Source organism: Carlito syrichta, unplaced genomic scaffold (genome assembly GCF_000164805.1).
Source record: "Carlito syrichta isolate Samal-C Ts95f unplaced genomic scaffold, Tarsius_syrichta-2.0.1 Scaffold312159, whole genome shotgun sequence".
Classification (NCBI taxonomy): domain Eukaryota; kingdom Metazoa; phylum Chordata; class Mammalia; order Primates; family Tarsiidae; genus Carlito; species Carlito syrichta.
Genome location: NW_007256255.1, coordinates 41,011 through 53,038, shown reverse-complemented (window position 1 = coordinate 53,038; position 12,028 = coordinate 41,011). Strand labels below are relative to the sequence as shown.

Here is a 12,028-nt window from a genome sequence, read left to right as displayed (position 1 = left end):
GCTGTATACAGTTATTTCTGAACTCTGTGTTCTAGTCTGTTATCTTCTCTGTTCTGTTGGTCTGTGTATGTCTTCATGCCAGTACCACACTGTCTTGATTACTATTGCTTTGTAGTGTGTTTTGAAATCAGGAATTGTGAGGTCTCAAGCTTTGTTCTTTTTCAAGATTGTTTTGGCTATTTGGGGTCCCTTGAGACTTCATATGAATTTTAAGATGGTACTTTTTATTTCCACAAAAAATGCTGTTGGAATTTTGTTAGAGATTGCATCGAATCTGTAGATTGCTTTGGGCAATGTATTACTCTGCTCTGGTTGCTAAAATAAAATACCACAGTCTAGTTGGTGTGAACAACAGAAACGTATTTTCTCACAATTCTGAAGGCTAGAAATCCAAGATCAAGATTCTGGCTGATTTGATTTCTGGTGAGGGCTCTCTTCCTGATTTGCAGATGGCCACCTTTTTGCTGTGTCCTCACATGGCTTTCCTTGGTGTGTGCATGGTTTTGTGTGTGTGTATGTGTGTGGGAGAGACGGAGAGGGAGAGAGAGAGAGAGAAAACACATGTGAGTGTGAGTGTGAGAACATTTGCAAACTCTGTAGTGTCTCTTCTTAGAAAGACACTAATTCTCTATGATCAGGGTCCCATGTTATGACCTCATTTAGCCTTCCTTTCTTTCTTACAGTTCTCATCTCCAGATATCATTACATTGGGGATAGGGTTTCAAGGTACACAATTTGAGAGAATACAAACATTCAGTTTATAACATGTTTTATGGACATTTTAACAATACCAAGCTTTCCATTCCATGAACATGGAATGCCTTTCCACTTATTTGTATCTGTGTTGAGTTCTCTTAGCAATGTTTTGTAGTTTTCAGCATACAAATATTTTACCTCCTTGGTTAGGTTTAGTCATAATTATTTTATTCTTTTTAATGCTATTACATTTGGGTTTTTTAAAGAATTTATTTTCAGATTGATCAGTGTTGCTTATATAGAAACAGAATAGCAATTTGTGTTGATTCTATATCCTATAACTTTGCTAAAAATGTTTCTTAAATTTAACATTTTTAACATCATATCATCTGCGATCAGAGATAATTTTACTTTTTTCTTTCCAATTTGGATCCTTTTATTTCTTCTTCTTGTCTAAATGTTCTGGCTAGGACTTCCACTACTATGTGGTATAGTAGTGGTGAGAGGTGGCATCCTTGCTTGATCGGGCCTTAGGGGAAATGCTTTTAGTTTTTCTTAAAGTCTTTTTTACCGATATAATCCTTTATATTTATTGATGATACAAATTACCTCTTTTTACATTGTGTATCTTGTAACATAGATTTATAATTGCTATTTATGCTTTTGTTTTTTAAAATTCTGTTTAAATTTTGTTTTTGAAATTTAGATTTCTAAGTTATTTGCACATGTACATTATGATAGCACAGGCTTTTGTAATTTTTCACATGTTTACTTTTGCCATAGAATTTTGAGTTTTCACATGGTTTCATGATGCTGTTTGTCATCGTTTTGTTTCTCCCTCTACTATTTCTTATAGGGCAGTGGTGACAAGCTCTCAGCTTTTATTTATCTGGGAATGTCTTAATTTCCCCTTCATTTCTGAAGGACAGTTTTTGTCAATACAGTATTGTTGGTGGCAGTTTTTTATTTTAGCAGTTTGAGTATAACGTCTCACTTCCTTCTAGCCTGCAGGGTTTCCATTGAAACGGTTGAGAAATTCAATGATAACCTTACAGGATTAAAAAATTAAAACGGCCGGGCTCGGTGGCTCAGCCTGTAATCCCAGCACTTTGGGAGGCTGAGGTGAGTGAATTGCCTGAGCCCGTGGGTTTGAGACCTGCCTGGGCAACTTGGAGAGATCTCGTCTCTACAATAAATCAAAAGCTAGTCGGGCGTGGTAGCGCGTGCCTGTAGTTTCGGCTGCTTGGAAGGCTGAGGCTGAAGGATCGCTGGAGCCCAGCAGGTTGAAGCTGCAGTGGCTGGGAGCATGCCACTGCACTCCAGTCTGGGCGACAGATTGAGACTCCAACCCAAAACAAAAAACAAAAAGCAAACAAACAAATAATTAATTAAAACGAGGAACATAATTTTTTTTATATACATTTTTATACTTGACATATTTTATGTTTTAAACATAAAACATGCTTTTATGTTTAAAACATAAAACTCCATGGTACAGGTAAATATATAGAAAATTATAGAATCCTGTAGCATCATAATGCATATATGTAAATAACTTTGAAATCTAAATTTTAGAAACAAGTTGATTAACATGTATAGTTTATACCATTTCTCCCAATTATTGAGTCTAATGAAATACAGGGACCTAGAATAACGGGGGGGGGGGGGGGAAGCCTGACCTCTGAATCAGTGCACCTGGTTCTGAGCTCGTCATAAAAAACTCCACTGAGACAAATTTTTCTCATTTCCAAAATCGGAATAATAGGTCATCTGAGTTTTTGTAAGGGCCAAATTAAATGACATACAGAAGGTGCCAAAAAAAAAATGTATATACATTTTAAGAATAATCACCCTGGGATGAAAACTTTCCAATTTGCTATTTTAAGAATGCAACGTAAGCTTGTTCTGCCATCTCTCGTCTCGCGTGCACAGCTTGGTGGATTTCCGTGGCAGGTGTGTGCACTGTTCCAACACCACAGCGGAAGAAGCAGGACTTGTTGCTGGGTGAGGCCTCTGGATCTTCCCTTGCACGCATCATGCGTCTCGCCTTCATCACGGATGCGTGTGATTGTCAGGCGTGTTGGAGATTCTGGTGCTCACTCACGCCTCCATGGCGGTCGTTGGGCTTCCGCAACGTTCTCAGATTTCAAATACCACTTCAGAATGGTCTTGCGCTCCTCGAAAGACAACTGTACTTCCCCCATTTTCTTGGACTGTCCTGCCTGTCACATCGCGGCACTGGCATTCGTTTGATGAATGCCATCTTTGGAACGAACATCACTGAAATAATGGTCAATAGTATTGTTCTGTGAATACGCGCCGTAAGAGATGTTTTTAGATCTCACCACATTTGATGGGCTTCGTGTTTGTTTAGAACCAGTGCAACCTCATGTGTTGAGTCCCCTGTGGCCTCCCTCCTTCCCCTTTCTTTCCCCCCAGAGCCGCTGCTACCCTTGAGAACATGTGACCCGGTCTAACACAAGCGTGGCCCGTCTCTCATAAGCTTGAGAGTAGCTGGGCAGACTTTGTTCCTGTTGACCAAAAGCAGTTGTATAGTTGGCTCACTGTTTTTCTTCTTTTCTCTGGCAGCTCTTGAAGTCCTACTGGCTAGATAATTTTGCCAAGGACTCTGTAAACCCTGGAGTCACAGTTTTGCTGGGATGTGGTGCCTTATCCAGCACCTGTGGCCAACTGGCCAGCTACCCCTTGGCTTTGGTGAGAACACGCATGCAGGCTCAAGGTGAGTTTTCATGACAGAATAACTCGGACAGGTGCTGTGGCTATGCAGGGTGTGGCTTTAAGACAGCATTTCTCAACCATTGTTGCCTCCCTAACCTTGAACCTTTTCAGAAATTCTTGTTTTAAACATTCCTTCTTTATAAAATGTTGGTGCCACAGAAATACTGCCTATATTTTGTATGTATGGAATTGCTGTATATAGAAACAGAGTAAGTTTTTTTTTAATTTGTTGCATTCGTAAGAGTATAAGCATTGATATCTAGATGGATTTAGTTTAGATCCTTGCCCCAAACTGCTATTTTTTTTTTTTGGTTTTGTTTTGTTTTTTGTTTTTTTTTCTTAAGACAGAGTCTTGCTGTTGGAGTGCAGTGGCATGATCACGGCTCACTGCAGCCTCAACCTCCTGGGCTTTCTGCCTCAGCCTCCTGAGTGTCTGGGACTACAGGCATGCACCACCACACCTGGCTAATTTTTATTTTTCTTTTCTTTATTTTTATTTTTGTGACACAAGGTCTAGCTATGTGCTAGGTTGCCCAGGCTGGTCTCGAACACCTGGGCTCAAGCAATCTTTCCACCTTCACCTTCCAAAGTACTGGGATTACAGGTGTGAACCACGGTGCACAGCCTCTTTGGATTTTTAATGAGAATGAGAATTAGGCAGTGTTGTAAGAATTAGCAGCTGTATGTAAAGCACCTGGCATTTGTTACATTCTTGCTAAGTAAATGTTGGTTGGAATTGCTGATTAGAGCTGCTGGGCTTTACAGCTTTTGAACTTCTTCTGACAGTGACTTGTCTCCACTGATGGCTTTGGTTACATGTACACTCTGTTGGTTCTTCTGCCAGCTCATTGATTATTCTCCTTTTACTACTTGCTGGCTTCTCTTTCTACCCACACTCTGCTAACATACGCATTCCGTGCCTTTCTCTTCCGTTCTGTGCTTTTCACTGGTCAGTCTCGCCCACTGTCATTTCTTAACTTGTACACCTGGACATCTTCATCGGTGTCCCCAGCCTCCCTTCCGAGTGCCAGCCACCCCTCCCCCAACCAAGCAGTCAGTCATTAATCGACAAATGCTTCCACAGCCATTGCCTGTGCCAGATGCTGGGGTTAGAGCCGTCAACAAGTCAGATGTGGTCCTGCCATTGTAGAGTAGAGAAGCCAGATGAGGGGGAACCCCCCCCCAATCAAAAATTGTCTTTTGGTGGGCAGGCCCCTCGTAGTACAGGCTTCCCCTGCTAGGTAAGTGTTCTGGGAACCTGTCAGCATCAGTGTACCAGCTAGCATTGTTCTGAGAGGCTGTGTTCGGCAGTGAATTTTTTTTCAACACGTTTGCCCCTTTCCTGATGGGTGATTTATGAATGCACCTGTCCACACCACGCTGCGTGTTCAGCAGTTTTTGACCAGACACAGCATGACCCCCCACGCCCCACCCTCCCTAGTTACCTAATCTCACCTCGAGTGACTTTTTTTTGGTTTCCCCAAGAAAACAAGTCCTCAGAGGGAAACGTTTTGCCGAAGCGGGAGAGGTGAAACAAAACACAGCAGAAGCACTAGAAGGCATTCAAATCGACAAGTTCAAAAACTGTTCTGAGCAGTGGAAACGCATCTCTATAGGTGTATTGCATCACATGGAGAGTCCTTGGAAGGTGACTGAAGTTGAAACATTCAAGAATACATACATTATTTCTTATAAATAAGCTTTGGGGTTTTTTGGGTCTCCCTTGGTATGTCCAGCAAGTAAACCACCTGGTGAAACCCCTTCTCCCGTGTTAGGGAAGAGCAGAGCAGTAACCTCACTTAGAAACAGCCGGCTGCTGCCAGTAAAGCTGAGACTGGAAAGCCAGGTGGGAGTTAGCTGGGCACAGGTGGATGGAACCGAAAAGAAGGAGCACTCCATCTGAGGGAGAGCATATGGGGGGACACTGAGGCAGGAGCCAACACGGCGTACCTGAGGAGCTGAACCACGATCATGCGGCTGCAGAGAACACCGCAAACTTTTAAGCCGTTCTCGCGTATTCTCCCATGTAACCATCATAACCATCTTGGAGAGTTGCTATTAACATTATCCCCATTTCGTAGATGAGTAACGGGGGCAAACAGAGATGCAGTGACTTCCACAAGGTTGCGATGTAGTGAATGTGGAGCTGAAATTCAAACCCACAGTCTGCCAGCTCCAGTCCAGACCTTTGCATGGCCTAGATGTGTCAATTCAAGTCGAAGTGTGGTCATTTTACAGTTCAAACGCCTTTGCAGTTTTTCAGTGTCTTCAGAGGGAACCCCAAAGTGGGAATCTCAAAGCCTTCAGTAACCTGGCCTCACTTTATTTTCGGTCTCATCTCCATTTCCCTGCCTCTGCCTTGCCCACCTCCAGCCTCTCTACTATGTGTGCAGTAGCCACACCCTGCCACCGGCTGTGTCCTCCAGCACATGGTTGTCCCTGCCTCTGTCTTGGTTGTGCCAGCAACACAAGCTTTCCCCTCCCTCCTTTCTTGCTAAAGCCCAGGTCCCTGTCCCTTCCCCGGCGCTCTGCTTCCTCCTGATGATTTAACTCTTCTGTCCTCAGCACCTGGCTAGTGAGGAGGGGGCAGTGTGTGATGTGAGGTGGCGGAAAGTGCTGGGGCTTTGGAGTCAGACTACCCAATCTCAGCTCTACCACTTCCTAGCTAAGGAGCTGAACCATGCTCTTGCTTCAGGACCACTTTCTCCAGCCTTCTAAGCCTCCCATCCCTCGTTGATAGAACTGGCATCATATTTTCCTTGCAGGGTTGGTGTAGAAAGCCGTTAGGCCAGTATCTAGCATATAGTAATGAACAAAAAAGCAACTATTAACCATCATTAACGCACTCACTATGTGGTGCTGTACAAAGAGAATTATAGAAAGGGTATTTTCTTGGGCTCCTTGGAATAAATGTTATTCTTTTACTGTATTCTAGAATATCGTTCAAAAACTTAATTACTTATTATAATAATGGAACATGCATGAATATTAAAATAGCCTGCTCTCTTTTAAAATCTCCTAGCCATGGTGGAAGGAGCCCCACAGCTAAACATGGTTGGCCTCTTTCGACGAATAATTTCCAAAGAAGGAATCCCAGGACTCTACAGAGGCATCACCCCGAACTTCATGAAGGTGCTCCCTGCCGTGGGCATCAGTTATGTGGTTTACGAAAACATGAAGCAAACGCTGGGAGTAACCCAGAAATGATAGTTGCAGTTTTGGCCTTAGCATGATGATGATGGAAATCGTCAGCAATCCCTGGTGTGACTTTTTCTCCAGAAATTGCAACAAGTCTGTGGTGAATGAAGCTGTATTTTTATTTTTTCATAAAAGGGAAGCGCGTAACTGATCACTTCAAACATTTGGGCTCCATTTTATATATACAGAATGTTACAAATCATAGTTTTAATGAGTTTTGAAAAGACCTCAAGACTGTACTTTATTTTTTCTTGTGAGTCTTTCTGCAGATCTCTGCCCTGAATCCTAAATCTGAAAATGTACTTGCTTGAAAATGTTTTGTGTGGTAGAATTATAAATCATCTATCTTTACTTTGGTTGGTTCAAGTGTATATGCCAATTCCTTTAGACTTAAATGTCTTGTTTTATCTGTTTTGAATGTCTTTATAGACTTCTTAACATTTCTTTGTGAACCATTAATAGAAAATTATTGCTTTTAAAATATCCCTGACAGTAGCCACATAAGCGTAGGGTTTATATCCTTAGGTTTCTTTAAACTGAACAATAATGAACATATGTGACAGAAATTTGTAAGGAGTGATTAAATAATACTTATTTCAGCGGGTACTTTTTCATTTTACCTGCATTGTTATTTGGTTCCTGGAATTAGATGCTGATTTGCAGTATATTGCTGTTAAATTCCCAACACCAGACAACTTGTTTGAAAGATTCTGTTTATTCTGTCATGACTTTGAAAAGTAGCAGGAAACAAAAACCCCTCGACTTGTGTGGGCTTCTGAAGAGTTCTTTTTTCTTGGTGTTTTGTTTCCTCCTTTTTGAATCAGATTCTCTTTTAATCAGGAAGGTGTCTTGGGACCATTCTTAGTCATCTGAAATGTCTCTTTCATTACATGAAGTGGGTTGACCATGGGCGAATGACACGCTTAGTCCCCCTCACTGCTGAATTTCTTTGAACCTGACCCCCTCAACTTGGGCAGCGCCAAGCTGAGAGTTGCTTGTGAAGAGTCACAGGTATTGCCTTGTGCATGGATACCTGTCTTCAGATGCAAGGCCCCATCTGTGAACAGGCACATTTGCATTCTCTCTTGCCCCAAGTTTTAAGGACACGTTATGATTTGGAAAACTTAATTTATAATAGTGATAGCATTTTTTATTTTACTAAAGCCCTATTTGTAGTCAGCTGTCTTATTTGTGTGATTAGAAATTAGAAAAATATTTATTAGTTGAAATGATTCTTACCATTTTTTTAGTTTAGTTCCTAAACTTGTTAGATTTCTAATAATTTCTCTAAATTGCCAACATTTTAATGAAAATCTAGTGACATAATAGGCCTTTGCTTTATTTGAACCTACCTCTTTTATTTTCTGAACCAAAGAGAAAAGATGAATTTGTATTTGTGAAATATCTTCAAACATATAGTTTTAGATTAGTTATACCTGATACATAGCTCAATATTTTTATATGATAAGCATGGGACTCTATCTTGGGGGTTATATGTACTTCTGAGTAATGCATACAGTGGCAATATTAAGGTACATGACTAGCCATTTCTGTTTTTACTCATAGAAATTATGGAAGTGAATAATTTTGTTATCGTGTTTGAAATTTCAGACTGCTGGAAAATAGTCATTATTCATGAATTTAAATTGTTCCCCATTGAACATTTGTAAGGTATGAATGTGATTTGCCTGTGCATCTTGTATCTTTTGAAAAAAGTGATTTTATGTCTTTTGGAAAAAAGCCCAGAGTTGAAAATAGTTTATTTCTGGCACTACTGCATATTTACTTGCAGTTTTTATTAAAAAATAAATGTGTTTTTGACTTATTTTCTAATTTTTCCTTTTTTTGAGAAAAATTTTAAGTCTCAGTTTCTTAATTAAAAAAAAAACTATAAATAAAGCAAAAACTGTCCATGCCCTACAGCTTAGGTAGCTTAGCTCTTTGGTGGTGGTTTGAATGGTTTTTACATCTGGCTGCATATAGTCCTTCCAAATATTTTGGTCATTCCTAAGCAGCCATTGTAGAGATCATATGATGCATTTTGGCATAAGCTAATGTTTTTAGTGCTATCCAAATTCAGCATTTATCAATTATAGTTGATCACTGGGGGCTCACAGTGCCAAGGAGAGTCCAAAGCCACAGATTTAACTAGAAACATCTTGTTGAGGAAGATTGTCTTGAAATTGTGGGAACTCTCAGATGAGTTTACGGCTGAGGAATGTAAAAACAATTTTATAATGCAGATCACAAGTACAAAATTTGATTAAAAAAGAAAACTCAAGACTGCAGAGAAATTCTGCATTCCAACTCTAAGACTACCCAGAAATGATGCCTCCGCCCTCCTCTCTTCCCAGGCACCCTTTTTTATAGAAAAATGCTGCTGGATTTCCTTCTGGCCCCCTAATCTTGCTTCCCCATCAAGAGGGTGAACGTCATGCAAACCCAGATTGTGCTTTACAGGAGTTTGTCTTTGAGCTTCACATCGGATCACGGGTGTAAAGGCGTGGGCCTGGTTTCCTCAAATAGGAATTTTGTTCTTGTGAGATCTTCTTTGAGAAGGCACCAAGAAGGACATTGGTGGCAGGGGAGCAACCCGCAGCCCCTCCTCTCCTCTTTCGCCATTGCAGGAGGAAGCGTGGCCTGGTCCAAGCTCACTTGGGTCACCCTCCAGGAGAATACCCCTGCAGCGTTCCCTCTGCCCGTCCTCTTCCATGCAGGACAGAGCTGTGAATTCCAGACTGCCTCACCCCGCCCCTGCTCCTCACTGACCCCTGTGTCCGTGAAGACACCTGTTCATAACTGTTGGTGGCATCCGGGAGGTTTAGCAAGTAATCATGTTCTCAGATTGTCCGTGGGCCCCAAAGTCCTGGACTCAGACGCTCAGCCACAGGCGCTATAGTGTTCTCTGTGAATGCAGAAGTGTCAAGCCCAGGCCACTTCAGTATTTATTCCACCAGCATTCACTCACTCATTTGCTCTTGCAGTGAGTATCTATTAAGCACCTGCGATGTGTCAGACACTATTAAGGCCAGAGGACATAGCATTGAACAAAGACTCAGTACCTCTAGTGGGGAGAGAGAGAGACAATAAACCAAATAAAATACATACTATGTGTCTGACGTAAGGCAGGGCTGGTTCTGGGGCTGTGATTTTACATAGAGGGTGCCAAAAAAAATACACATTTTAAGAAAGGAAGACACTAGGAAAATGATAATACTCAATAAGATGAATACAAGTCATGTTTGAATTCTACAGTTACAAGAGGTGCTCAAAGTGGTGCCCATCAACATCTAGACACTTCTGATGACAGTGAACGCAGGACTTGCTGTTGTGCGAGGCCTCCTGGACTTTCTCTTGTGCACTATATACACAGCACCGTGCATTTCACACTCATCACGCATGCGTGCGGTTGTCAGGCATGTGGGAGGTTCTGTGCATATTCACACCTCCTCGTTGTACTTCTGCAATGTTCTCGAATTTCAAATACCCCTTCAAAATAGTCTTGAGCTCCTCAAAAGACAACCAGGCTTCTGCCATTTTCTTTGGCTGTCCTGCCTGTTGCATGGTGACAGTGGCATTCATTTGATGTGTCTTCTTTTGAGTGAATGTCATACTACTGTAACCCATTCAACTTTGAAAAGTTATATATAGATGACGTCTCTTAAAATGTGTATACATTTTTTAGCACCCCTGGTAGAGAAAGCCGCACTGAGAAGGCAAGATGATAATAACAAGCTAGTAAACTTTTTTTGTTTTTTTTAGTCAGGATCTCACTTTGTCCCCCAGGCTAGGGTGCAGTGGTATGATCAAGACTCACCACAGCCTCAGCCTCCTGGACTCAGGAGATCCTCCTGCCTTGGCCTCCCAAAGTGCTGGGATTATAGGAACGAGCGACTGTGCTTGGGTCAAACGAGTGATTTGCACTTTGTTACTCCAGAAAGAGGCTGGTCTGCCCAGGGGTCTCAAGGCATCTGAAGGAACCGTTTCAAATCTCTGCTTATCACACTAGATGGAGTCCCTAGTGTGAGTCCCTAGTGTGTCTCCCAAGAGTTTACATGCCTCTCTTTACACCACTTCTGCAGCACGGTCTGGCCATGGGCTCAAGATGAAGTGGCCGAGTCCTGGACCCCGAGATCAGTTCTGCCGCATCACCTGGCCAGTCTTTGCCACCCTGCAGGCATCTTAGTGCCCCAAATGGGACGTGCAAAATGTAACATTTGCTTATTTTCTTTACATCAATTTAAATCCAGCTGGAAGCACACCACTCTGTATTGTGCCAGTGCCCTGAGGTGTTGGCCTCTCAGAACACTGGCCATGGTCTGCACCAGCCACGGCCAAGGGGCCCTTGGTTCCAGAGGCTGTGCCGAGCTTGGAATGGGAACAGGTGGGAAGACGTGGGCGTCTGGGCCTGGGGCCTGGCCTTTCCATCCGAAAGCTGAGAAGTCAAATGAGGGTCTTTCCTAGGCTTGGGACCCACTAATCTTTCTCCTTCCCAAACTCTGACTCACCATTTTTCCTCTTCGCTCTTAAAAGTGTCCCTCCCCTCCTCCCTCTGAGACCCCGTCATCCTCTGTGCTGGTAACTTAGGCATTTGCAAAAGACAGAGGAGACTTCGATCTAAAGCAGGGGTGTCCAACCTTTTGGCTTCCCTGGGCTGCATTGAGTAAAGAGGAATTGTCTTGGGCCACAGGTAAATTGTATAATATAGTTACTGTATATCCAAAATAAAACTTTTTTTATTATAAAGTTTAGAAAAAAATGAGAACAATATAAAACTAGTGGGAAATTTGACCTTGTTTTTGTAAAACTAATCTATCGATGTCTGGTTCAATGGACATGCTTACAGTTCTTAGTGAGTTCTCCAGGTGCTCGTCAGAAACGTTTGTTCAAATTTTGCTCTCATGTGCTTCATGACTGGGACCAACTGCTCAGTAATGTATGTGCTGCCAAAAAGTGATGTCATAAGATATGATTTTGAACTTCAAAAATGGAACTATGCATAGGGTCACAAAGAAATGCTCAAAAACACAATAATAACAAGCAGTAAACTTTTTTTTGTTTTTTTAAGTCAGGGTCTCACTTTGTCACCCAGGCTAGGGTGCAGTGGCATGATCAAGGCTCACCACAGCCTCAACCTCCTAAGCTTAGGAGATCCTCCTTTCCAGGAGGTTCTTTATGACTGTATCATATAAATGCTAAAAACAAACGCGGGACCTCATGACTAGCTTTCCTGGGCTGCATGCGGCCATGGGCTATGAATTGGACATGCCAGCTCTCAAGTCACCTCTGTCTTCCACTTTAAACAATCACGGAGGGAAGGAATGCTACAGGCCTGACCCCTGGCCTGAAATGGGATGGAAGGGAAGATAAGGGCGAATAAATACAAATCAGCATT

The 12,028-nt window shown here is 42.2% G+C and overlaps 1 protein-coding gene across 1 annotated transcript in view; it reads left to right on the top strand.

Moving 5' to 3' along the window:
- The window catches only part of SLC25A24 (solute carrier family 25 member 24), a 36,296-nt gene extending 27,841 nt beyond the window's left edge, over positions 1–8,455 (top strand). The window contains exons 9-10 of the mRNA XM_008069653.2: positions 3,286–3,436; positions 6,458–8,455. Coding sequence (XP_008067844.2) covers positions 3,286–3,436; positions 6,458–6,642 — 336 coding nt within the window. The 3' untranslated portion in view covers positions 6,643–8,455. The remainder of the gene's footprint in view (positions 1–3,285; positions 3,437–6,457) is intronic.
- The last annotated feature ends 3,573 nt before the right edge of the window (positions 8,456–12,028 follow it).